The 26,188-nt window shown below is 37.8% G+C and overlaps 1 protein-coding gene across 1 annotated transcript in view; it reads right to left on the bottom strand.

Annotated features, from left to right (window-relative positions):
- Positions 1–24,893, bottom strand: part of SLC26A7 (solute carrier family 26 member 7) — a 69,636-nt gene extending 44,743 nt beyond the window's left edge. Inside the window, exons 1-3 of the mRNA XM_074145261.1 lie at positions 24,701–24,893; positions 9,576–9,686; positions 5,311–5,483 (exon numbers count right to left, since the gene is read on the bottom strand). Coding sequence (XP_074001362.1) covers positions 5,311–5,483; positions 9,576–9,686; positions 24,701–24,893 — 477 coding nt within the window. The remainder of the gene's footprint in view (positions 1–5,310; positions 5,484–9,575; positions 9,687–24,700) is intronic.
- Positions 24,894–26,188: the final 1,295 nt, after the last annotated feature.

Genomic DNA, 26,188 nt, shown 5'->3' with positions numbered 1-26,188 from the left:
GTACACAAACTGCTTAGATAGATGAAGAGGGTCCAAAAAGTTATTTTGAAATAAGCCTCCCAAATCTAGTTGCACGTGAGTTTTCTTGACAAATATACTTCATATTTTTAGCATTTATACAGGCCCAGATCAACTCTCCAGATAGCTGCTCCCCTGCACGGGGGTTTCACAGCTTGGCTGCCACTGCTTTCTACATAAACACCGCTCGAAACTAAGCTGAGCTGACAGCACATGGCTGCATCACTTTGTGTTATGTCATAAAAACTTTCACCCAGTAAGCAAGAAAATGTAGAAAGTTCAATATTTTTAAAGAAGTTTCTAATAATCTACTTTATCCTTGCTGTGGTCGTGATGTAGATTTCCCATCTTTTTTTGCTGATATATTGCATGATTTTTCTTCCTTCTTGATGCAGGAAAAACTACAGGGAAAACTGACAGCGAAGTGTCAGAACAGTAAAAACATAAAGTACCAAAAAAAAAGCAGAATGCAAATAGGTTTATCTGTTTGTTATTTGTACTAATACTGGGCTTCTCTTAAACTATAAAAGGAAAAAAGAGAATGCCATATTTTAGGATTGCCTGAAGAATTTTTCATTTTTCGAAATTTAGTTCCTAGGGTTTGAAGCAGTATTTCAGAGAGAGGGCAATTGCAGTAAAAAAATGGTTTTAAAGGTGCATGGCTTCAGTTTCTTTGTGCAACTTTTTCAGTACATCACACTATGTTAAAAGCCTCTTTAAGAACCAACATTCTTGAGATGAATTTTGCTTTCACCAGGTATACAGTCTTGATTAAATTCATGTGAATGAAATGAAGATCTGTCATAGAAAGGGGAAAAAAAACCACAGGAGGAATATAAGGGAAAGCAGCCTTGAGTTAATGCACAGTAAATGAGAAAAGACCATGGAAACAAATTATAAAACCAAGTGATTAGACAGAAGTGGTGGAAGGTGGTACTTCAAAAAAAAAAAAAATTACAGCTAATATTTCTAAAAAAATTAAAACTAAAGATGAGAATGGAAGAAAGACAATGCAAAGGGAACCTTTTCATTCAGCTGTCTTTACTGCTCCATAATTTTACCGACAAGTAGAAGAGAATGTGGATTTAGCCAAAAGAGAAATGAATAATTGGGAAAAGCAAAGCCCTCGTGTTCATCAGTTCAAGCCCTTTTGGTTCTTGTCCACTTACAATACTTTCTTCCCATGACAACGTGCTCAGTTTATTATTGTTAAAATTCCACTCTCACTGTGTAGTCAATCTAACTTTATGGCCAGTAAAAATTTTTATCACATAATGGGCACTTTGGAAATCACTAATCTCCAGCTTTCTCTCCACAGTAATTGAAACGCTGATATCATGTTACCTGCTGCATGAATTCAGTTTTGGAGAAAGAACTTTAAACCCCTCAAAACTACACATTCTGGAAGGTGCAGCTTTTTTTCTCTGTTAAACCAAAAAAAGAAGTGGTGGTACTTTCTCTGATCATTTGCTGCATGGGCTAGGAAGACAAGGTCAGCCATGGGGAATATTTCTTGGAAGGAAACAGTACAGAGAGTGAGCCTTTTATTTAGTACCCTGCAATGGTTACCTCAAAATCAGAGGTTGCAAAAGTGAAGACATCTATGGACCATCTAGAGACCAACAGTCAGACACAGACAGTTCAGCTTGACTGAGTCACCAATTTAAAACTATTTTTTGGCCTGTTTCAATAGACATTGTGTATAGGAGATTTTGGTCTTTTGAATTACAGCTTTTAAGTGCATTGTGGGTGGCTTAAGAGTATTTGGTAGCTTCTGATGACATGTGGAGTGAGCTTTCCTCACTCCAGGACCTGAAAAAGACTTCTTTCTGTGGTCTTTCCGGACTAACAGGTAGCATGCTCTGCTGTAATTGTAGGAACTAAGACTCCCATCCAGCCTACTTGTCCTCTTCAAGGTACAGAATATGAGCCTGGAAGATGATACTTCCACTGTGAAAGAAAAATGAACTCTTTTCCCGATTATCGCTGTATAATACTCATGTTTGTACTTCATGAATAACTATGTACAACATAGAATAATGCAGCACAGTTTTCCCCACGGGGAAATAAAGCTTTGGACAAGAATATTAGCCTTACAAAAACACACTTGGTATTCAAATGTGCTCCTTTGTTATTAAGCAAACCGATAATAGACCATATAAATTTGTTCTCCAGATAACCAGGAGCATTTTTTTCTCTCCAGTGCTGTACATTAGTATCTAATTATATGTAAGTTTTTAAAATACAGTAGCTGAAAAACTTACCAGTAAAAATGTAGAGACTGGAGTGTAATAGCCAGCCATTTATCATTTACAGAGGAGTAGCACAACTGGATTCTGTAGCACTGAGATTAAGAGAATACAACTTTTTTTCTAGGATAAAAATTATTTTTTCTCACTTTGAACTGCAAGCAGCTTTCCTCTATCTATTCAGCAAATTTAATGTTGAATTTCAGTTTAGTATGTTGGGGTTTTTCATAAACACATATATTTATGCAAGCATTCTTGCACATATAATGTATTAATAGGAAAAAAAAAATCTTACCCAAAAGCTTTTTTTGAGGATTTTTTGATGCTGTAAAGGCATCATCCAATTCTAATTCCAAAGTCTTTCCATAGGTGTCTGTTATATTCTGTCATTTCCTCTTCCCATCATTACCTCCGAGATATTAATTATCAGGGAATAAGTCCATTAACTTGATTAGCTTTCCATGCCCTGTTTATCTTTATGGAGTAGCAAGTTACATAAACGTAAAAAAAAATCTGCATTATACTTTCCATTCTGCTTTTAAAAATGAAATAGTCTCTGGGAATGCATTATTTTAAATGCTTTTGGTAATTACAGTTTTTATTTTATGTTTGTTTATTTTCTGTTTTAATACTATGTTATCTTCACCAGGATGCCTCTTAAGACAACTAAATATCTTCTTTCTTGTATGAACCCTAAGAAATCTGAAATTAATTACTAAAAACCTTTATAGTCTCCACAAAACATAAAGCAGCCAACAGCAGTTCATCTCAAAAACATACCTCTTCCCTTTGCCTTCCCTCCCTGACTCACTATTTTATATGTTTTTTTTCTTTTTTTTTCTTTAACATTATTTGCTAATTAGTGTACTTAGCCAGGCTACTGGAAAAATAGTATCAAATTGCTTTTCTGGCCAAGGAGGCTCAGGTCTTTACCTACTCTTTCTAAGAAGGAACCAGGTTTTTGGAGAGGGACATTTCATCCCTGCTGTGGAAGCTGCTCAAGGTATGGAACAGTCATAGCACCAGTAATTTTTGTGTAATTAGGCTAGAGCACTGCATTTTGATTTCTTTTTTTCAGTATAAAGAAACAGTTTTATGGGCAGACACTATAACATAGGTCTGCTCTCTTCCCAGAGAAGTACCATCCCAACTACACTGACAATTCTACTTTCTATTTCAGGATGTCTTCAACAGAAAATTGTTGCCCCAAAACGCGTCATATTGTTCTTCTTATCCCCGAATACCTTATCTAATCTAGGCTATTCATTAATTTTTAGTTTAGTCTGATAACTAGAAGCAGGTCACTTACTTAGTTCTCCATTACCAGTAAGATGTGTCCTGTTACCTTATCTGGGAATTGCAGCAACTGTTAGCCGGGAGACTGGAATGATGATAAGAAATGTGGATTCCCACACTTAATAGCACCTGGCATGATGGCAAAGTTTAACCGCAGCCTTGATCCAGACTTTCACTTGAATATCACGGGATCAGTAGCTTCAAAGCACTCCTCTAGGGTATGGGAAATAAGTATTTTAATCTGCTCTAACCATGAAACTCATATGAAACACTAGTGGCAGCACTACAAGCACCAGCAGTATTAGCATGACTATAATGCAAGTGACATTATTGACCTGGAAGAGGACCCATGCACATGGCATGGTTCTCTATCAGACCTGCTTTGAAGATGCAGGCAGAGGATTTTCTAATTCTTCTCATCCTAATCAGGATTAAGCAGGACATAGGCTGAGATAAGTCAGCTGCTGCGGTTGAAGGCACATGAAAAAGCCGAACTTTTCGGAATGAAAGAGTAAGAGGTCCAGAGAATTTACACACCTAATGGGATTCTGCAGCAGCTAAGCAAAAAATTTCTGCATTGGATTTTGAAGTTAGGTCAAGTGCAGGCATCAACTTCCTGCTTGAGACATTTTGGCCTTTAAGGCAGGCTGAGGGGACTGTCAGGCTGTGAGCACAGCGTTCCCACGTGAAGAGCTCTGTGCGTGCTCAAAGGATTCTGCTGTTACAGGCACCTCACGCATGATGCAGTGTTGTGTTGCACACACTGGTGCAATGGGGCAGCATGTGCAACAGCCCGGCACAGTCAGCATCAGGTCTACTCCATGCACTGTCCGTAGGGTTTCCCTCATACTGCTACCCCAAGTCATAATTCTGTAAATAATAAAAGAATGAAAAAAAATGCAACTGAAATGACCATGCTTCTTGATATTTCCTACTGACTAACATAAGCGTATGCCCCTGTTCCTGCCAAGCGTGCAGATCCTGTTCTGGGCTCCTTTGCTCATCCTCTGCACGGTAGAGGGTTTCAAAGCACAAAGCACAGGGGTCCAAGTTTCTTTCGGGAGGCCAGGTACCCAGGAGGTGTTGCAGTCAAGTGCTGGAACATTTCTGCCATTTTAATATTTACAAGGAAAGAGGGAAACCTTCTTTGAAGACCTAAGCAACTGGCAAGGGATAAAGGAATTCAGTGATTGTGATCAGAATAGGAAAAGAGAAAAAATTTAAAAGACCTCTGATAATTTGAATAAGCTTTGGAGGACCATTTGGATAAATCTGTTTTACTAATTTATTTCACTTTAACAGTGGGTGTGTGAACTCTGAAGAGAATTTAAAGATGTTTTCCCTACTGTTTTTAATTATTGAATATTGTATAGTATTTCTCTTCAAGCCAAGAGCAATAGAAAACCTCAGGAATACGTCAATGCTTACCAGGAGCTGATTCATGTTTTCTTTCTGCAGGAGAAGGAAAGAGAACATCAACAGCAACTGAATATTATATTAGAGCTGACTGAATGTGGTTTTACTTCATATTGCAACACCCTAGGAGCATGTATACAGACAATTAACACATCTTGACAAAGGAGAAGCAAATTCTTAAAACACATTAATTTCATCATTCATGAGCATCAGACCAGACCCATGGTCAGTTTTCCTCAGATAAGTTAAAAAAAAAAAAAGTATTACAAAAGTCATAGCTATCACAAATGCTATGCATCAGTAACAAACAGAATAAGTGTTCACCACCCACCTGAATGATTCCTCCTAGAAATGAAACTGCTGCTGCAACTCCAATCCTCTGCATTTCAAACTCCGATAGGCCCAAGGGTCCTGAATTATTGTTTGTAGTGAAATTAGTGCTGACTGAAGGAACAAGACGCTCAACTGCGTTGGCAGATATTAAGGAAGTTAAAGCAAAAGTTCCTATAAAAAGAACCACACGTTAGTCACCAATAATTCTGTATCTGTCTGTACCATCACTCCTGGATTCTCTTTCAAAACTTGGCCATTATGAGCGAAAGTGCCATTTTGTGCATGCCTGTTATACTAAGAATAATTTTTAAGGTAATCTTTTTACATAACACTTTTCTTAATGTAAAATACCATTTGTACAGATGAACTAAATGTCAATTCTTTTGTGGACGTACTCATTTAGACACAAAAGATGTTCGAACACAACAATTCATAATTATTTCAAGTTATCACAAATGCTTTTGACTCACCTTGGGTGTGATGAAACAGCTTTTTGTCTGAGGATCCAAAATGTTCACCGTTCAAATTTCTAGGGCAATTAATTCCCACTATATACATAGTACCTAGCCCAATAGAGTTAGCAGAGGTGTACATTCAAAAACTCAACAAACAATGTGCACTCCAACAAACAGAGGCAAAATATGAGAGAAACATTTATTTCAGGAAAGGGGTAAAGAAGGTTTAATGACACACAGATAAAGAAGGATGATTATGCAATAGTAAAAGGCACAAACATCATACAGAGCTCTAAGAGCACAAGAAATGCCCTACTATGTCAGACCAATGGTCCATCTTGCCCATTACACTGCTTCTAGCTGCGGCAATTGGAGGTGTTACCCAGGAAAAGCACACAAGCCTGGGCCACTTTCTGCAGGACATTTCCCCAGCATCCATAGCTGTTGTACTAGGAATGTTAGCAAGTACATCCTAGCTGGTCCTTTTAGATTTTGTTTACAGACTAGCATTCATGAATTTGTTGAATCTCTGTTTGAAACTGCTTGTATTTTCTACCTTCACAATGTCCTCTGGGAACAGGTTCCAGAAGTTCACCATCTGCTGTATTATTTTCTTTAATCTATACTTTAAAAGTCTTATAAAGTGACATTTCACGGGTTTCTTTGAGCTCTCCTTATTTCTACCATTGTAGGACCTAGTGAATACTGTTCTGCCTCTAAAAATGACCACTAGGTCCTACCTTTGGCTTCTTCTCCTTTAACTCACTAATAATTAATTAAAGGACTTTTCTTTTATCACAAGGGCAACTTGGTTTCTTTGGTAACCTTTGGTGTAGAACCTTATCAGTAGCTATTTGACCATTCTGATACCTTATATTCAAAGTATTTCCTTTTCCCACGTGTGTACTGACACCCATACAGTACTCTAGGACATCAGTGAGGTAAGATTTTCCTTTATAAGAGTCACATTAACTTCTCTCCAACAGACTCTCATTATAACATAATTTCAGTATTCATATTTTTTATTATAGACTATAATAGGGGTGAAAGACAGGTCTGCAGTTCCCAGGATTCCATCCAGAGTACTTCTGACTGTGAAATTACACTGATAACTTGACACTCCTATGTCCTTGTTATACCTTTGTCAGAAAAGTGTCCACCAGTTTCCTTTCCAGTGTCCTGATTTTGATGTATTTAAAGAACCTTAAACTATCAGTTTGATTATCCTCTCTATGGCACTCTTCAAATTCCTTCTTTTAGCCTCCTAAATGTCCTGCGTGTGTTTCACCTACCACATTTCACGGCTTTCCTGCTCACCTCATTTGGTCAAGCTTTCTGTTTTTCAAGTGCCATACTCTTCCCTATGACAGTCCCCTTAATTTTCCTGTTGAGCCATGAAGGGTTTTTTTGGATGACTTTTTCTTTTTTGAATCACAACACACATTTTGCCTGTGCCTAAAGTTCTGGGCCAACAACTTAAGAAGGATGTGAAGGTACTTGAATGCATCCAGAGGAGTGCAGCAAAGTTGGTGAAAGGGCTGGAAAGAATGTCCTATGAGCAATGGCTGAGGACTTTGGGTTTGTCTAGTTTGGAGCAAAGAGACTGAGGGGAGACATCATTGCTTTCTACAGCTTCCTGAGGCGGGGAAGTGGAGAGGGAGGTGCTGATCTCTTCTCCCGGGTATCCAGTGACAGGATGTGTGGAAACAGTTCAAAGCTGCACCAGGGGAGGTTTAGACTGGACATTAGGAAGCACTTCTTTACCGCGAGACAGGTCAAACACTGGAACAGGCTTCCTAGAGAGGTGGTCAATGCCCCAAGCCTGTCAGTGTTTAAGAGGCATTTGGACAATGCCCTTAACAGGCTCTAAATTTTGGTTGGCCCTGAATTGGTCTGGTGGTTGGACTAGATGACCGTTGTAGGTGCCTTCCAACTGAAAAATTATCTCCTCTTCTCTTCTCTCCTCACCTCTCCCCTTCCCCTCCCCTCCCCGTTAAATGCTGGTAGGTGAAGAGATTGTCACCAATGTACGTGAGGAATTTGAGAGTATTTGGGGATTTGTGGCAGGTGGTATAGCTCCAGTTCAGCCCGCACACCGTAATTCCTTAACCGAGGCTGGTGGGATGAGTGCATGAGCGATTTCTACTGAAAGGATCAACAGCACATGTCACACACATTTCTTTAAAAAAATCTTCACAGTAGCAAGAGAACTCCTTTGTTTCCTTTTTTTCTTAAGATTAAATTCTGGAACAGACACCTGTGAAAGGCACAGGTTTCCACACCAGGGACTGTGCAGGACTCTGTGGCCAAGTAGTTGTGGGACACCCAGCAAATTGTTCTCTGAATAATATTCACTCCCAAGGACAAAACATCAGACCTAGATGCTTGTACTTACCCATTTTATCATCTGTTTTCATCACTAGAATTTGTGTCAGCCAGATACTTACTTATTTACTTTCCTACTTATGATCATATCATGGATTCTTGTCTTCCTAATAATCTTACACCAACAAACTGCTGACAATACACTGGCAAATTAGTAATTTTTATATAGGTTCATGTTTTAATACATTTAACAAAAAAGTTCAAAAAAAGTGTATTAATCTATCTCTACTCAAGTGTCAAAATTATTTTCCAACTTCTAAATTTTCAGGTTTTTTTTATATGAGCTGAGTACACCCCATTGGTCATTACAGCATCAAGTCAGTAACAGCATCCACAGATCCTTCTCAGGCATCAAAAGGCTCCAATACTTTCTGTGCCTTTATGAAAAATAATCTTTCAGCTGTCCTTTTGCTGTAAGACAAGTTACAGCTGTTCAGCAATTTTTAATAATTTAATTGAATATTTTTGAACAAAAGAGGTGCTCAAAATAGTGGTTAACTTCTTACTAAAACATTTGTCGGTGCATACACTTGAGCAATCAGATTCTGCAGAGTTCATTTTTTGCGTGAGTACCCAGAACCATCTTTCCTCCTTTCAGGATTTTTTCTCCTCCGTGAGGAAAACATACCTCCTCCCTGCTTAAATCTTCTGATGACCACAGATGCTGCTACCCTTCATCCAGACCTAGTGTGCTTTAATACTGGGCTTGTTTCATCCTTCCTGCAAACTTCAGAGGACACCAAGTGCCCACTTCTGCAGAATAATGAGTTTGCAGTTCAATCTCATGAGTATTATTTACAACTTTAGTCTATAACTTGGGTTCTTTGGAGTCAGAGCATTCGCCAACCTATCAGGAGATCAAAGTCATTCAACTCTTGCAGCTGCTGTTGGCCCTGCCAAGGGTAAACAAGTAACTACTAGCCTTGTAGCCAGGGAACACCTTTTACTGCCTACCTAATTACTCTGCAAGTGGACAGGAGTTGTGCTGAAGCCATTAGGAGAATTTCTAGCATTAACACTATAGAAGTCGAGCCTTTTTCATTCCTGTGTCCTCGGCCAACCTGGCCCAAACCATGACACCTGTTTGCATGTATCTTGCTGGCTGAGCCCTTTGTTAAAATCTTAGCCTAAAGCAGATTTCTAAACTAGAGTTAAAATAAAAAAGGCCTTAGTAAATTACATTTACAAAGGAAGTGTCAATGCAATATTAAATTATAATGCCAGGAGTAACTCCAATATATTCTTAATGAGGCTCTTTAAAGCGCTTAGACTCGCAAAAAATAGTTGTAAAAAGAAGCACAAACCCATTTTATTTCTGTTTAGTCTTAGATCATTTTCCTTCCATTGATCTTATAACAAAAAAGAAAAGGTTCAGCTTCCAATTCCTTATTTCTGAAAATGTTTTTAGCAAATAGACACTTACCTGTTGCAACATGATGTCCCATTCCAAATATGGCATAAATAATGACAGGAAAGAAAGAGCCATATAAACCAAAAACTGGATGGACTGAAGATAAAACCGCAAAGGCCAGCCCTATAGAAAGTTAAATGGAATTACTTCACTATATGAGGATAAAACTGTTCTGCATTCATTTTTTTTATGAGGAAAAGTCTACAATTTTATTAAGAGTAAGGAAAAAAACACCTTCATTTACAAAAACCTAGAGTATAAGCCTACTACTGTACAATGAGTATCAGGAAGAACTGTGGAAGATTTTTCATCTATTGTCGCATGAAAATCCTCACACTTTCTTCTGAGTCTTGGTCACCAGCAGAAATAAATGGGTAACAGATACAATCTATGGCACCAACTACCATGTTTCCACGTTGTTACCATCAGTGGTTCCAAACATATTTTTAATTGCTAGTCCTCACAGGAGGAGGCACCACTGTTTCACCCCCACCCTCACAAAGATGGGTTTGAGATTGCCACGGCTCCAGGCAATCAGATGGTTATTTCTTACAAGCATCTCAAAACCTATAATTTTGGTTTGGATGGAGCCCCTTCAGTCTGCTTTCTTCTACTTTCTCAACCAAACAAAAAAAAATATTCTAGAGTTCATTGTCTTTAGGTGCCTGGGTTTTATAATCCTTTAGATATTAACATTTTTGTTGTTACATAAAGCTGTCAGGCCAGAAATGGAAAGTATTTGACTTTCATGTTGAGATGCAGAATGAAGTAAATTGGTTAGGATTTAACTTTACAGACTTACTGGATACCTTATTGCTTAGCTATAGAAGACAGCATCCATCTTTTCCTTAGAAAGTCTCAGAATATGTCAAGAAATCATCTTTCAACAGAGACAGAGGGGAGGAAAAGGGAGAGGGAAGAGGAGAGATTTTAAAATATGTCTATTTGAAAATTCTGATGCCTTCTTTTAGACAGAAATGGACAGCATTGCTCTTTTGCCTTTTAATTAGCGCATCTGCTGATCATTTCTTCTGCTTTGTTCTCTTAGCACACCATTATCACGAACCAAGAAGATCTTTGGAAGGAAATTGTAGTTCTACATCCATGTTCACATGATCAATAGATATAAAAGAAGATACTGACCAAAGAGCAACGCAGAAGGATGTGCCTGAGTAGAATAAAAACAGCACAGGAGAGAACTGCATGACCCTATCCAAAAGGGAATCCATGGGGGGAAAAAAAAAAGGTACAGAAAAGGAGGGAGGTTTTTAAGGCTTGTTAAATACTCGAAAGCTCTTCCATTATAACCATTTTATGAATAAAACCAAAAAGAAACAAAAACTTTGTAATTAACTCATGAACAGACTACTACTCACATGATATTCCAGTCTTGCAAAAAAGCATTATGCAAGGATAATTTATTTTGCTCTCTAAAAAGTAAAAGAACCAACAAAATCAATATAACTTCAGACAAGCTTCAACTATAACAATATAAATGAAATGAAGTGACCTCTCTGTGTGGACAAGCAAAAGGGAAATACACAAGAGTCAGTACTGAATGCTGAACCAGGAATGTTCTTTACAGGCACTATTGGGAAGAGGTCTATAGACCCTGGGTAAGATGATCTACAAAATTTTCTATATTTAAGAGATTCATTCATTAAATGAAAGGAATTCTCTAACACTAAACCAGAAAATTACAAATACAGAACATTTTCATCTGAAAACATTCCTATTTCCAACAACTGCTATTCACCCACTACAGAACAGCTTCATGATGTATGCAGAACTCACCTTGGTGAGTTCCTTTGCATGCTCTCCTCTTCGCATGTTTTTTTTTCAAACGTTTGGACTCCATCAGTTGTTACAAGGAAAGTACAAAAACTCCCTCTTTGCTAGGAAAGGTTAACAGTTTTGAAAGATACTTTTTAAAAAGTATCAAGCTCATTTTGCAGAAAACACATTATGTTCATATTATTCTCAAGTTTGTGTTTGAATTGTGTTAATTTTGGATCTTGAAGTTTTCCTTATAAAATTTGCACTGTTCACTTTGAATAGGCTTTCACCCTAAGTAACTTCATCACTCAGTTCAAGAGGAGGTCAGCTCAGAAGCCGTACAAAACAAAACTGAAGGGTACACTAATACACCACAGGCTAAGTTAAAATATTTCCAGAAGAGGGACTACTAGCTCTTTTACTATTCAATATTTCCAATTAATCCAGGATTAAGAACAGTATACATTGTTCTTTCCTCTCAACATTTGCATGGAAAACAAGGATTCAGCTACCGCAAAATATTCTGTCACCATCTGGCCAATTCTCGCCCCTCTACATGTGTTTACTTTGTTTTTATGTTTCCTAAGACTTTCTGAATCTGAAACATTGGACAATTATGGCCCGACTGTGTTTGATCCAGCATAAACTGTACATGTTGTGGGTAGAGGACAAGAAGCTCAACCCAGCCCTAGGTCATGCACACAGAAACTGTGTCAACATCTCAGTTCAGCTCTCTGAACAGGGCTGAGGGGAACACAGTGGCACAACCTGAATGAACTCTCATGGCCAGAAGAACTGGCTAACAGAAATCTGGCCTGTAAAACTGTGGAAAAAGGGCTACCTTGTCCAATAAACCCCCACATTTAATGGGAATTTTGCTTTACTCATAGACTTACTGCTGAGAAATATCTCTTGTTTACAGGCAGATAATCTAAACATAAATCTAGCCCCTGATTTTCCCTTTCACACATAGACCTTTCACAGTCTTTTTGTATTGAGTTTTTAGAAACCACGTCTCGTGTTTTTTCATGGTGAGGTCATGGCAGTCAGGACAGAGATAAAATTACCAGCCTTTGACTCTAGCTCTGGTTCTGTTTGTTAGCTTTTTGCTCCCATTACTGAAGCATGTCAATTGTACAAGAGCAGAGGGGCATTATAAAACAGAATTACTAAAGACTTCAGGCTTTCTGATTAGGCATATAATGTTCTAAAGGTTCAAATACTTTAAAAGATATAATCAGTAGTATATTTCAGCTCACTTCATTAATTTTCATATTGAACTGCACTACAATGCATTCCATATGCTCAAGAACTAGTCAAAAGACAGGAAACATTATTTTAATTTTTTCATTCCGAACAGTAATAATACTCAAAAGAAACAGATCATAAAATAAGGATCCCACATAATCTTCACTGGTAATATGGAGAAGCCTCCATGGCAGTGACATTAAGGTTTTCAAATAAGAATATAAATTCCATGGAAAGAAAACCAAACAAAGAATGAACAGTAAGTTCAGATACAGTAGATTAATATTGTGGTTCTTTGTTTTAACTACCTCCTTATCATGAGATAACATTGTGCGACACAGCTTCATTGAAAACCGTGCTCGCTGACTAGCACCAGACACGTAACAATCCTCTGGCGTGCTGCACTGAAACGCAGGACATGTTGCAGCACTGTTGGTAAATGTCAAATGCAGCTGACTACAAAAAAACCAAGCGTGATACAACCAGAAACAAGGCCATGTCCTACCACAGGAGAAAGGTCTCCGATTGTTAAACTGATACTTTCTGCTAATCAGATCAGTGCCAAAATTACAACAATTAAAAATATTTTCCATAGAAAAAGCTATGAATCATCAGTGTATGGTCAACCAGTTAACCATTTTCTGCATCTGGAAATACGTTGGAAATCTGGATGCATATGGATATGCAATCTGGAAATGCATATGATAGATGCATATGTTCTGAGGAAAGGTATACCATGTCTTTTAGAAATATAATACGCGAACCAGAAATTTAAACGAAGAAGCAGGAAAAGTAGTAAGTCTATAATTAAATGGAGAAGTTTCAAAATTTGGATCATTTACTATTTATTGGGAAAAACTATAAATATAAAAGTTTTTCTGGTAGTGTATATATTCAAATATCTTTTTTTGTTATTGTAACCTTTTATTCTTAAGTGTGACTGTATTAAGATGGTCAGACCTCAAGCTTAGGGAACCCAAAATAGATCTTATCCCACTCAAAATGCTATCTGCAGTTGTGGTCACTCCCTGATGCTTCAGAAAAAGACAATTTCTCCCTTTGTTCACAAAGCTGAATTAGGTAGTAAGAAAGGTACTTCCCGTAGATCCCCTAAAATGTAGAATTAACACATATTTAATGAGTGTCCTATTAATCTCTCTTGGAGAACCAACAAAACAGACACGCAATGATTCATATCGTAGGCTTTAATTCCTAACTCCAGGATAGCTAACTTTTACTGAAGAAAAAAAAAATAAAACAACGCAACCACAGAAAACATGTCTAATATTATATTTCATAATTATTTTCCTATACACACCTACAGTTCTGGAAGATTCTTTGACACTGACTTGTTAAAAGCTATTAACACAAAATAATCCTTTGGAAATAGTGTCATTTACCTCCATACCTCCAAAACCTGGAAAGCTCAGCACCAGTTCTCTCAATGGTGCACACATACGCCTCATGCTTGCAAGATGTTTCCTAATGACACCATTTGCTGGGGCTACACATGTGGATTGTACCTTCTCTCTGACTTATTTAAAAACAAAGTACAAAGAGCTTAAAATAATTCCTTAGTTCTTCTGTCATGCCAAACCCTGAGGCAAATGAAGAGTGTAAAAGCAAGATGGAAGGACAGATTCTGAAAAGCGTACGGTAAATCTTTCAGAGACCACACAATGTTGAGTTAGCAACCACCTTCTCTTTTTTGAAGGATGCTTCAGTGCAGTTCCTTCCCATAGAATCATAGAATGGTCCGGGCCAGAAAGGACCTCCAAAGGTCATCTAGTCCGACCTCCCTGCAGTCAGCAGGGACACCCCCAACTAGACCAGGTTGCCCAGGGCCTCGTCGAGCCTCACCTTGAATGTCTCCAGGGAAGGGGCCTCAACCACCTCCCTGGGCAACCTGTTCCAGTGTGCCACCACCCTCAGAGTAAAGAACTTATTCCTAATGTCTAATCTAAATCTGCTTTTTTCCAGTTTAAAGCCATTACCCCTTGTTCTGTCATCACCGGCCTTTGTAAACAGACTCTCCCCAGCCTTCCTGTAGGCCCCCTTCAGGTACTGGAAGGCTGCTGTGAGGGCTCCCTGGAGCCTCCTCTTCTCCAGGCTGAACAATGCTAGCTCCCTCAGCCTGTCCTCATAGCAGAGGTGTTCCAACCCCCTGATCATTTTCATGGCCCTAACTGTTTTGTGGCCATGTAACTGTCTCCTTCAGTCTGATGAGAATTAAGCATCTCAGCTGTATTAGTCATAGTACATAGTATTACACATATCTGAAATGCATCTACATCAAACGTGTATTTGAGAAAGCACTGTTCTACTCTGCCACATAGCAGATCTCCAGATAATAACACTTATATCTCGATGTTCCAAATAAAGGAGATGTGAGTATTATGGTAGAAAAAAAAAAAAGTAGATGGCATAACCCGTTTATGAATTCTCTATTTGAGATAGCTTGACCCTACTGTACATAAAGAAGTTTGGATACACCTAAAATCAGACAGAAAAAAAATATACCTACTGTATTCTTTTCATGGAGATCCTGGGAAAAAAAAAAATCATGACTCTTGACAATCAGAGATTAAATGTTTAGACCTCTTTAGGATGAATTTGACACAATATCTGAACACCACAGAGATCTTACAAATTATTATATAGAGAATTCTATGAGCTATTATACACTGCTCAGCTATAACACCTGAAGATTTTGGCTATGCACAAAATGAAATTAAACGGGCATTTTGAAAGTGGATGATAGGGAAATTCCTCTGCATCTCAGTAAGAATAAACAGAGAATGAAATCTATAATGGTTTTCTGGCAAATAGGTAACTATAAGGTAGTCTTTGGGGAAGCGTCAATGAGGTAGAGAAACAAAGACCAATCATGACTGACGACAGGCCTTAATCAAGATGAACTGGACTTTTTTAAATCCATGAAAAGGGCATCCATTTTGACAAATTGGTGGCCAAGGATGTCAGAACTCAGAGTTTTCCTGATTTCCCTAACCTGGAAGACTATAGGTGAAGTCATTTCGCCTTCTTCCTTCAGGGAATCAGCCTTTTCCGGGTTTCCCAGTCTCTGTCCATGGTGCTCAGCCCCACCCCACCCCAGGCACAGGGGTGGGACATCCGCGCCGCTTATCTCATCGCACTGAGACAAGTGTACCTGGATATTTGGTTCCAAAGGAGTCAGAGGTCGTTCAGATGCTGAATTCACATTTCTAGTAGTCTGCCAGACAGATCTGTATTAGCACATGTGTAAGGTGGAAGAATTTTAACAGACATTAGAAATGAAATATTGCATGCGCAGCAGCATCAGTGCTTTTCTCCTCTGCTGGAAAGTTGTATAAATACAAAACATTGCCCTACATTTACTTACTAACATGTTACATTTCATGATCAGCTTACATCATTATTCTTTGTATGGGAGAACTATAACAGAGTTCAGCTGGACACTCTCTTCCACAAATCATTTATGAACTACATGGATTCTCCAATGTATTCTCTAGGAGATTTTTCTGGCTCTGTTTCCAAATGTGCTTATTCAATTTCATCTACACATGCTATTTGTATGCCAGATGTATATTTACAAGACAGATCTACCCTTTAATAAAATTATTAGCTCCAGTTAGTCTGCTCAGAGTGTATTTATGTCTACATTTATGGTCAGAGCCTGAAGAAAACCCCGGCAACCATCACTCTTGAGAAGACACATCTGGGGTTCCTCCGTGAAAAGCAAAAAAAAAAAAAGCAAAAAAAAAAACCATATACGTATTTGGCATCACGCCTTCCAAAACACTGGGCACCAGTTCTGGAATGCATGAAAGCAGTATAGTTCATTTTTTTTAATGGCAAGGTCTCCAGCCAGTGTTAAGGAATTAGTTGTTCAGCAATAAATCCAGCCCAAGATTAAATTAGCTTTAATTAAAACATACAAAATGCACCAATCCTCAGTGAGTTATTATTGGGCTTGCAGAATGAAAAAAGAAGTTGGCAGGAATAACAATACTGATTTCATCAGATGCCATCTACATATTTCAGTCTTAAAGGAAATATGTCTCAAGGGCCCTCCACCGCCCCCAAAAACAGCCCACAAAAACCCCTTTGAGCCAAAGCATTTCTTGTTCATGATAGGTCATAGAAAAGGCAGCAATATATAAGACTACATATAAATTCTATATGAAGTGTATCCATGTGTTAGCGGACTACAAAAAATATATTTGAAAAAAATTACAAACACTCTCATAGTCCCAAATCTGTCAAATTTGAAAGTCCAAATCTTATACTTACATGCTTCCACATGGACAACTTTTGAGTATATGCCGTATAGCACATGGACAGATGTTTATTTCAAAACAAATAACACAACGAATCCAGAAGAATACCAGGAACTTAGCAAGATAAAGATTGAATCCAGAAATACAGTGACAGAATTTTAGTTTGAAAAAAACCACATATTTGTCTTAACATTTTTATGGATACACTCAGTTGAAAAATTCCCAGGTTTTTTTGAGCAGCAGCAGATATTGAAAGGAAACGTAATCTTGTGAGGGAACCCCCTTGTGCCCTGTGTTCTGTTCCCTTTTATGACAAGCACACGTCATTTAATATATCTATGAATGAAATTATGTGATAAGGAGATACATCTTCTTATCCCAATATTTTAATGGAATATTTTCAGAACTACTTCCAATTTTAAGTCTAAACATATTCATACTCCTTTATAGTCATCTGTTTGTATGCTGCAACTGCCTTTTACTTTAAATGCTCTTCCCGGTAAGGAAAAACCTTCTCAGGTTTCAATTAACCTGTACAACTCATTTCAGTCTTCTCCCTAACATAATCTTTGTTTTTCTGATCCTTCTCCTTTTCTTCTCCTACTGAAGTTTGAAAACATCTTCCATGAACAGTCAACCCAAATTACACACTGTATTTCACATAATGGACAAACAGTCAGCATTACCTGTGGTCATCAGCTTCTTTCCAGCTCCTAATCCACCTAACAACCCACTTTTTTCTAATTATTTTCCAGCAGATTATTAAAAATATCCCTGAGAGCATCAGCAGAACTGTCTTTAGAATACATATATAAATCTGAAGCAACCCACTAGCTGTCCTAGAGCCCCGCTTCAGAACTGGATAGCAGAGTCAATCACTTTGATGTTATACATGTAGATATTATTTTATTATCATTAAAGGGAAATGCACCTCTATTTCTTGCATCCAGTCCTGTCCCTCATCTGGTTGGTAACTTGGATACAACACTATACCCACTATGATCTAATCATGGAATATCATTCCAAATTTGTCAAAGGTACTTGTTACCGGATCTGCAGTGTCACTTACCGATTCTTTCAAGAATTCTGAGATGACGATTACCCATCTCAGTCCTTGATCTAAGTGCGTTTCATTTGCTGTGTTTAATCTCAGTTACATACTACCATTAGTCAGTTACAAATTGACCACCCCACACACAGGCAAAGTCATCATCCTTCAGGAAAACTAATTTTGTACTGAGGCTTCAGTTTAGACCAAATACTTCAGAAGAAAGTACCATCTCTTTGTTTTGTCCTCTTTTTTCCTAAGGTTGAAAAAACATTTGTGATTTTGGGTTGTTTTGGAAGGATCTAACTCAGTTGTAATGTTGGACATTCATATTAATAGCAAACAATTGGAACCTGTAATTCTTTGCACCATGAACTGTCAATACAGTATTGCATGAGTCATTTCTGTTTCAAGCAAAAGCACTTGTGTGTTTCTAATTTCCCTCCCCATATACTTTCCTATTTATGGACAGTGTAAAGAGTTCCAAGATGATATAATGAAAAAAGCAGGGTGCAAGTATTGTGATCACTCAGTGAATGACAAAACAGAAATTAAATCATGTATTTGTCTAAGTAGGAGTTTCTCCAGTCGTTAATTGCAGAAGAGGATTATAATTACGAAAACCTCAAGCAAGATCTTGGAAGAAGCTTGGTGGGAAGGGTTGACATTGTCTGAAGTTAGGTACCTACATTAGGAATTTACATCCATAAAGAGTAAGGCAACTTCAGGTGTTAAGCAGAGCACTTAATTTCCACATCATATATTGTCCTAACCAAAATACTTCAGATACATTTGTGTCTCCTAACTACATAGAGAACTGTTGTACATAAATAAGTTATGTACACTAACATACATACTTAAGCAGACTAAGTTTGGGGATAATTTCTCTTGTGATGAACTCAGTTGCACAACAGAGGGCATATTTTTATAGACTTTTTCAGACTCAGACTTATTTTTTTTTTTTACAGTTCGTGACAGTCAGAGAAGCTTATGGATGGGTTGCATCATTATCTACATGGCTTCTAGATGCCAGCCTTTGTGGACAGTACGCATAGTTCTGCCCAGGAAAAAAAACACACCAAAACATACAAACAAACAAAAAACCCAAACCACAAATAAACACATTCTAAATAACAATCCAAAAGTAAATATTGAGATGTGATGTACCAACCAACATACATTGCATAATTTGAATCCTGAGAGAAGTGCAAAGCTATTTGCTTGAAAAGACATGACTGGATGGAGGAGGCCAGCAAAATAGACTAAACAGAGGCAGATCAACAGCTTGGTAATGAATAAATGATGCCAGGAAAGATCACTTATGAAAGGCCTTGAAAGTAAAGATGAATAATTTGCTTGGTGCAATAAAAAGTTACCACAGACTGTGAAAATGAGCTAAGCAGCTGCATTCTGAAGGGATGTGAAGGGGCTATAGCACATGTTCAGAAGGCTACAGAAAAAACACGATGACAGCTTTATGGGCTACATGGAAAGACTGCATCATAACACATCTTAATATTATCATGCAAGGAAACTGAGAAATATTCGGACACAGCTTGAAGCTGGTGAGGGGTCTAGAGCACAAGTCTTGTGAGGAGCAGCTGAGGGAACTGGGGCCATTTAGCCTGGAGAAAAGGCGGCTGAAGGGAGACTTTATTGGTCTCTATACTATCTGAAAGGAGGTTGTAGAGAGGTGGGGGTTGGTCTCTTCTCCCAAATAACACGTGATAGGACAAGAGGAAACAGCCTCAAGTTGTGCCAAGGGAGGTTTAGATTAGATATTAGGAAAAATTTCTTCACTGAAAGGGTTGTCAAGCATTGGAACAGGCTGCCCAGGGAAGTGGTTGAATTGTCATCCCTGGAGGTATTTAAAAGACATGTAGGTGTGGTGCTGAGGGACATGGTTTAGTGGTGGATTTGGCAGTGTTGGGTTAACGGTTGGACTCAATGATCTTAAAGGTCCAATTGAACCTAAATGATTCTATGATCAAATTATCTTCTCATGCAGGTAGGTAGTGTCCATGTCACATGAAAAAGCCACAAAAAGGATTCTGATATTATTGTGACAGGTCAATGGACGAGTTACAGGAAAGCAAGTAAGACCTGCCTTTAACCATGTTGAACATGAACTGTTTATTACACAGAATGCCACAGATAAAATGGCTAAGACACATCTCACCTAAATTTTGATGTCTATACCATCAGTGTCTACACACTGAGCCAGTTACACTCAATGGAAATCTTACCAATCAACCTTAACAAAGTAGAAGATTAGATTTAGTCAGATGAATCACACCTGTGGTGGGCTGATCCTGGCCAGCAGCTAAGCACCTACCCAGCCACTCACTCACCCCCCCTCAAAGGACAGGAGAGATAATCAGAAAAGCAAAAGCAAGAAAACTTATGGGTCAAGATAAAGACAGTTTAATAAGTGAAGAAAAGAAAAAGAAAAAAAATAGCAATGCAAAGGCAGTCATTCACCACCTCCCACAAGCAGATTGAACACCAAAAATTTCACTGACTCTTATCAAATAGGTCTCAATTGACTAGTAAAGAATGAAAAGGCAGCTTCCTGAGAACTAGATACCTACACTGCAGAACATTTGGTTTATTAGAACAATTTCAATTTGGAGAGAAAAACCCAGATCAGGCACTTAAGAGACATCTGCATGGACCTAGTAACTGAATTTGTGTGTCTGGGTGAGCAACACAAAATGAAACAGAAAGAAACGCCTTCATATGATGACTGTTGATGGGGCATTAATTAATTTTAAAGGGAAAGGGAAGAGAGGAATTAAGTGCTATTTCAAGAACCAAATTAAGGATTTCTTTGTTACTTTAAAGACATCTTGCTCTAGTCTATAAAAACCAGATTTCTGATAAACATGGGAAAATTAGGTGGTGATTACCAAAACATGAAAGCTCAAATGTCTTAACCGTCTGCGAAAGTATTTGGCAAGCCCCATGACTGGATGGAAAAGTTCATTTTAGATTCAAAGGTTATGTTTCAATCTTAGGTATCAGAGTAAGGATAAGGATTCTATGCCTGAAAAATAAAGTGTTAAGCTATTATTAAATGATAGTTTTCTGTGCTGGAACAAATGAAGCCTAGTTGCTTTTACTGGTTTTGATTTGCAGTGGACTGACTTTGCAGTCTGAGACAGTGCAAGCTCCAGCTGAATCTTTCCAGCAATCAGTGTGTTTGAAAGGACATTTCCCCACACCCCCGTGCTACGCAGATTATCTAATGCCTAACGAGATATGAGTTTCTATTAGCAGTTTTTAGAACTTGTAGGGTCTGTTTCCACTGGCCATTTTCATACAATTTGTAGAAACATAATTATATGTTTGGCACTTCTTTCTCCATCTTGTTGTAACTAGCTAAGGGACTCTAAAATTAGAGGACATACACAGAGACCAAGTAATATTGTTTCAGTAGGCAAATAGGACAGAAAAGTCCAGCAGGGAATTTTGGGACTCATGAATTAAGATCAACTTGGCATATTTAGCAGACAATGAAAGAACAATAAGAACACTTGGAGAATGACTGGTTTCAGCAACGACTCATCACAAATGCCGAGTAGCACATCATGATAATCCCATGACTTTCCTTCCCATCTCCCTACATTCCTCAGTCGTCTCTCCCCCACCCCAGTACTGGATCCATCAGTTACACTGAATGCTATCAATCAATGGATTCCTTCTGGACGGTCAAATATGACTTGGGCATGTTTTAAACAGTTTTCAAAAGTATTTGAAAAGCAGAGTCAGAAGATTCACTCTCTGGATAAGTTATTACATAATTTCTTATGGATTATTTGATAATTATTATATTCTTTATTGGGTAACATTGTGAGAGAATAAGGATAACACCTTAGAGCCATATGGTTTTACCTTAGATCAGTGTTAGGCAAAGTAACACCTTACCTTCTAATCATTCATTTCTTCCACACTGTTCAAGGAAGTAAAGACAATTAAATACACAGGTAGCATGATTTTCTAGTACACCATTCTTAGATTGTCACCACAGGACATAGTTTCTAGTTTGTGTGTGTCATGATGGAAGATACTTAAACCTAAACTTATATATGAGCTCAAGTTTTTCAGTTTTCAAGTACCTGAATCCAAGGTATCTTACAGGAGTTTGAAGGCTTAAATCACATTTAGAAACTAATAATTTTGACCTGAAAATCAGAATATTAATGGTAGTAGATCTTTAAAACTTATGCAAAATAATAGATGGCGTAAGAACAGCTATTCTGAACCATCCTATACCTTTATAAAAGACTTTTTGCGAGCAAACGTTATCCACATACATTGATTGTTAGGATTTCTATTAAATTTTCTCTTTTATTTTTCTCCCTTACAAGGCAGACACCAGAACCTGCTATTGCATAGGAATTCTCCAGAAACAATTTCTGAAAATTCTGTGAGGAATAGTTATGAGCATTATCTTTGTTGCATTCACTACGACACATTAAGGACAGTGACTTTCTTCTTTCCTTCCCTCCTTTACAAAGGGAATCCAGCTATGTCATCTAAAATTTAGATTAGATGTTGGAAAACAGACTTATTACACCAGATGAGACCAGCTGCCAGCCTGAATAGTCTGGACATGGCCAATGCCAGATGAGTAAGAAATCCCACAGTAGGAAATTGTGAAAAACATAGCTCAGTTGGAATGTCTTTCTTAATTATTCTTAAGCTACTGGACTGCTCTCTACCCTGGAGTATGCACATTTCATCACTCAGAAAACTGTTACCTACGAATACAACTGCAGTTTTTTCCATATATTTCCATAACTCAAGTTTATTTCCATATACTTGAATTTACTTAAACATGTTGCTGGAACACCAAATTACACTGTGCTGTGCATGTCAATTATCACTGGTTACTAATTTTTTCCTACCATTGTTAGAATTTCTGCCTTTCATTTTACTACAAAAATGCTTGTTTTATTTTGTGGGTGGAAGGAAACAGACAAAATAAGACCTCAGAAAATTTGGGGTCTTTTCCCTTCATGCTATATAACAAATGGGACTTTTAACTTTCTTGCATGATTCTCTCTGTGAAAACATTAAAGGATAGTCCAGGTAACTGGAAGGCTTTGAACGCTAGGAAAAGAGCTAATGCAAGCAGAGCCTAAAAAAATTAGTTGTGTTCAAGTAAAAGCACCACAAACATGATAAAATGCTTTGGTATCTAACTCTCCTCCTTTTCCATCCCCTAAAATCTTTTTGAAATCTTGAAATGTAGTGAGGAGAGAGGAAGGAAAAACAGGTCAGCAGGAGGGAGGAGTTTCAATGCATTTGTTTTTAAACAGCATAAAATAAAGATAAAATTATTTCTAGATTACATAAAAATAATCTACAAAAACAAAACAAATACTTTCTGTCTTCACTGGATTTTCTTAAATTTATGTGTTACATTAAATTACTTCTTGCTACAAGACTCAAATAAGAAAATCCTGGCTAAAACTACCAGCAGTGCAGAACTTCTGTTTAATTTAATATTTTTAATGAATTTCAACATACTATTATTAGCAGCATTTTAGTTACTGTTGTTGTATATGTACATATCAGTGAAATTAGATACTTTACAGCGTTACGGTATTAAGGTTCTTAAAGTTAAATCATGCCAATGCAGATGTTCCTAATTACTTTAAAAGCACAAATACTTACACAAACTGGTTGTTTCCAGCTCAAGCATAATTGAATTAAAGGAATGCTTATAATTTAACAACACGAATGATAGTTAAGTATAGCTAATATGGGAAATTGTTAAGAATTAATATATATAGTTCACATAAGGGAAGGAGTTAAAGTCCTTCTGAGGCAGATAAGAAGCTGATTTGCCTGAGGCAAATATAAAATATTGCCAAAAGAAGGTGACACTATCAGAGACCCATCAAAACTCAACAAAATCATGTATTTCCCAGTAGCAATCACTTTATAAACTTGCATTACTGGGATTTTAGGTTTCTTCAGGTCATTGTGCAGGCTTTTGGTTTCAGGAGGGGTTTTTTTTTTTTTGGTGGTTGTTTTTTTTTTTTTTTTTTAAGTTGCCAAATGGAGTCTAGCTCCACCTCTACTTTATATTGCTGCCTGAAAAGAGATGTGGTAGGTAAAGTGATACAGCATTAAATCAACACAGAAGCTGAAGTATGCAAGCTGCAGATGCAGGCAGATTCTCGCCGCGGGCAATGCATGTCTCTGACAGAAGCACCCTTTATGCACAGAAAGTTGTTAATTTTTCCTGCTGCACTCACAGGCTTCCACAGGTAACAGTTTAATGCCAATGTTTACTCCAGAACATTATGTCTTACAATGCAATTATCATGTAGATATATTCTGCTTCCCACTGAAATATGGAGAGGTGGTCATTTAACTGATAAAACATTATCTATAACCATACACTGTGTGAATAGGGTTACTGCTTTCTTATTTTCTATATTAAGTCTTTGAAAAATTGTCAAAGGGATGGGATATGTAGTAAAGTTCCAGATCACAGAAATTAGCTACAATAACAGGGCATTTCTATTCACATTTGCACATCCACTGTACACACATAAGAGTTAAGACTATACTTTTTTCCTTATATTTTTATTTAGATTAAATCAACAGTAGATATACAAGCATGTCTTTTGTTTTAACCAAAGCTTTAAGATTAATATTAAACAAGAAAGAAAATAAAAATTAAAAAAAAAAAAAAAAGGAAAAAGAAGATCAGACCCATTCAGCATGACCAGATTTCAAAATATGAATCTGAAATGAGTTAACTGTACCTTGAGTCACCTGTTGGATGGCTAGCATCATTCCAGAAACCATATCAGGAATCAAGTTTTCCTTCCAATTATAGACAGGCACCCATGTCAAGATGGGCAGCCTTCTCATGCACCAGAGTTTGATATCTTCAAAGCGAACAGCCTGGATCTTCCTCCAGACTGCACTTCTTTTCCTTTTTGCCCCTGTCATCATCCCTACTCCCCAGAAGCAGTTCTTCTTCCAGAAGAGTGAACAGTTGAGGGATCACCCTGATCTGTGTCAGTCTCCAGTTTTCTTCTGAGATTTTTGCAGTTTCAAAACTACAGAGAAAAAGAAATATTAACAGAAGCACTTAAGATTTCTGCAGCTGCTCTCTAACTATACTCAATAAAAATACTTATTAAATGCTTCAATCATATAAACAGCTACATGAAATGCAAAGATCACATTTTCTGCTCTTTGCAAAAATTTGGTCAAGTCTCACGTTAGTTTGTGATTCTTTCCAGTAACCTCCCGCTTTATATTCCCTGTAATGCTTGTGCTTTTGGCCTCGGTCCAGTGGCAAAATGAGGTATTACTGGGTGTGTGTACACTATAGGCTGGGCTATGCTAATAGGAGCGGGAAGTGCCCAGCGGAGCAGGCATCTCCCTGCCAAGCCCAGGAGGAGCAGCCTTGGCTCTCCCAGGGGAAGCTTGTCTGGCCGCGGTCAGGGGGCATGAAGTCCTCAGTAACCCCGGTGCTAGCAAACTTGTTTTACTCCATCACTGCTTTGCCTTCTAAATGACAGTTACAAGCTTATTTATGTAGAAAATTCAGAACATCAGGTAGCAATAAATCCTGCTGAAAACATATACAGATTTTCTCCGGAGGCAGAAGTCTCAGACTAAATTGTAGCAAGCTCAAAGAGCAGCGAATGGCTGCAAGCTATCAGCTCCACGTGGGAACTGCCAAAAACGCTCGTGACGATCATTCTTCTCCAAAGCTACTCCTTTCTGCTCTTAGTAGTCCACCCAGCAAAGGCTGTCTCAGTGAAGAGAGCTCACCAAGTGACTTCCGATCTTGTAACAACTTCATGCACCTTGTGCATGATACAAAGCACTCAGACACAAAGTGATAAGAGCATGGAAGAGGCTTAAATGTCAACACATCTAAATGCCTTGTCCGATATGGAACAAGGACACAGTGGCATTCCTCTAAGATTTTTTTATCTCTGGGTGGCAAAGAAATTTAAGTTAAAGTGTAAGAGCCATCACATGGCTGAAGTGTCTTCCCAATCACTGTTCTGCACTAGTCAATATAAACAATTATGTTTTTACATATTCCCATTTCATTTATATAAATTAATTTACATATTATTGTTTAGATTAAGATGAACAAAAATGAAGCATTGATCACTCAAAACAACTTTGGAAAAATGAGACTTTGTTTCCAAATGCAACAGGGAGAAAAGCACAAGGGTAAATGCGCCACAGTTCACTCCGGTGGTGTCCACTGTTGTGACCCTAAG

This window comes from Numenius arquata, chromosome 3 (assembly GCF_964106895.1).
Source record: "Numenius arquata chromosome 3, bNumArq3.hap1.1, whole genome shotgun sequence".
Classification (NCBI taxonomy): Eukaryota; Metazoa; Chordata; class Aves; order Charadriiformes; family Scolopacidae; genus Numenius; species Numenius arquata.
The sequence above is the reverse complement of the archived record's forward strand: the minus strand, read 5'-3'. Positions and strand labels throughout refer to the sequence as shown.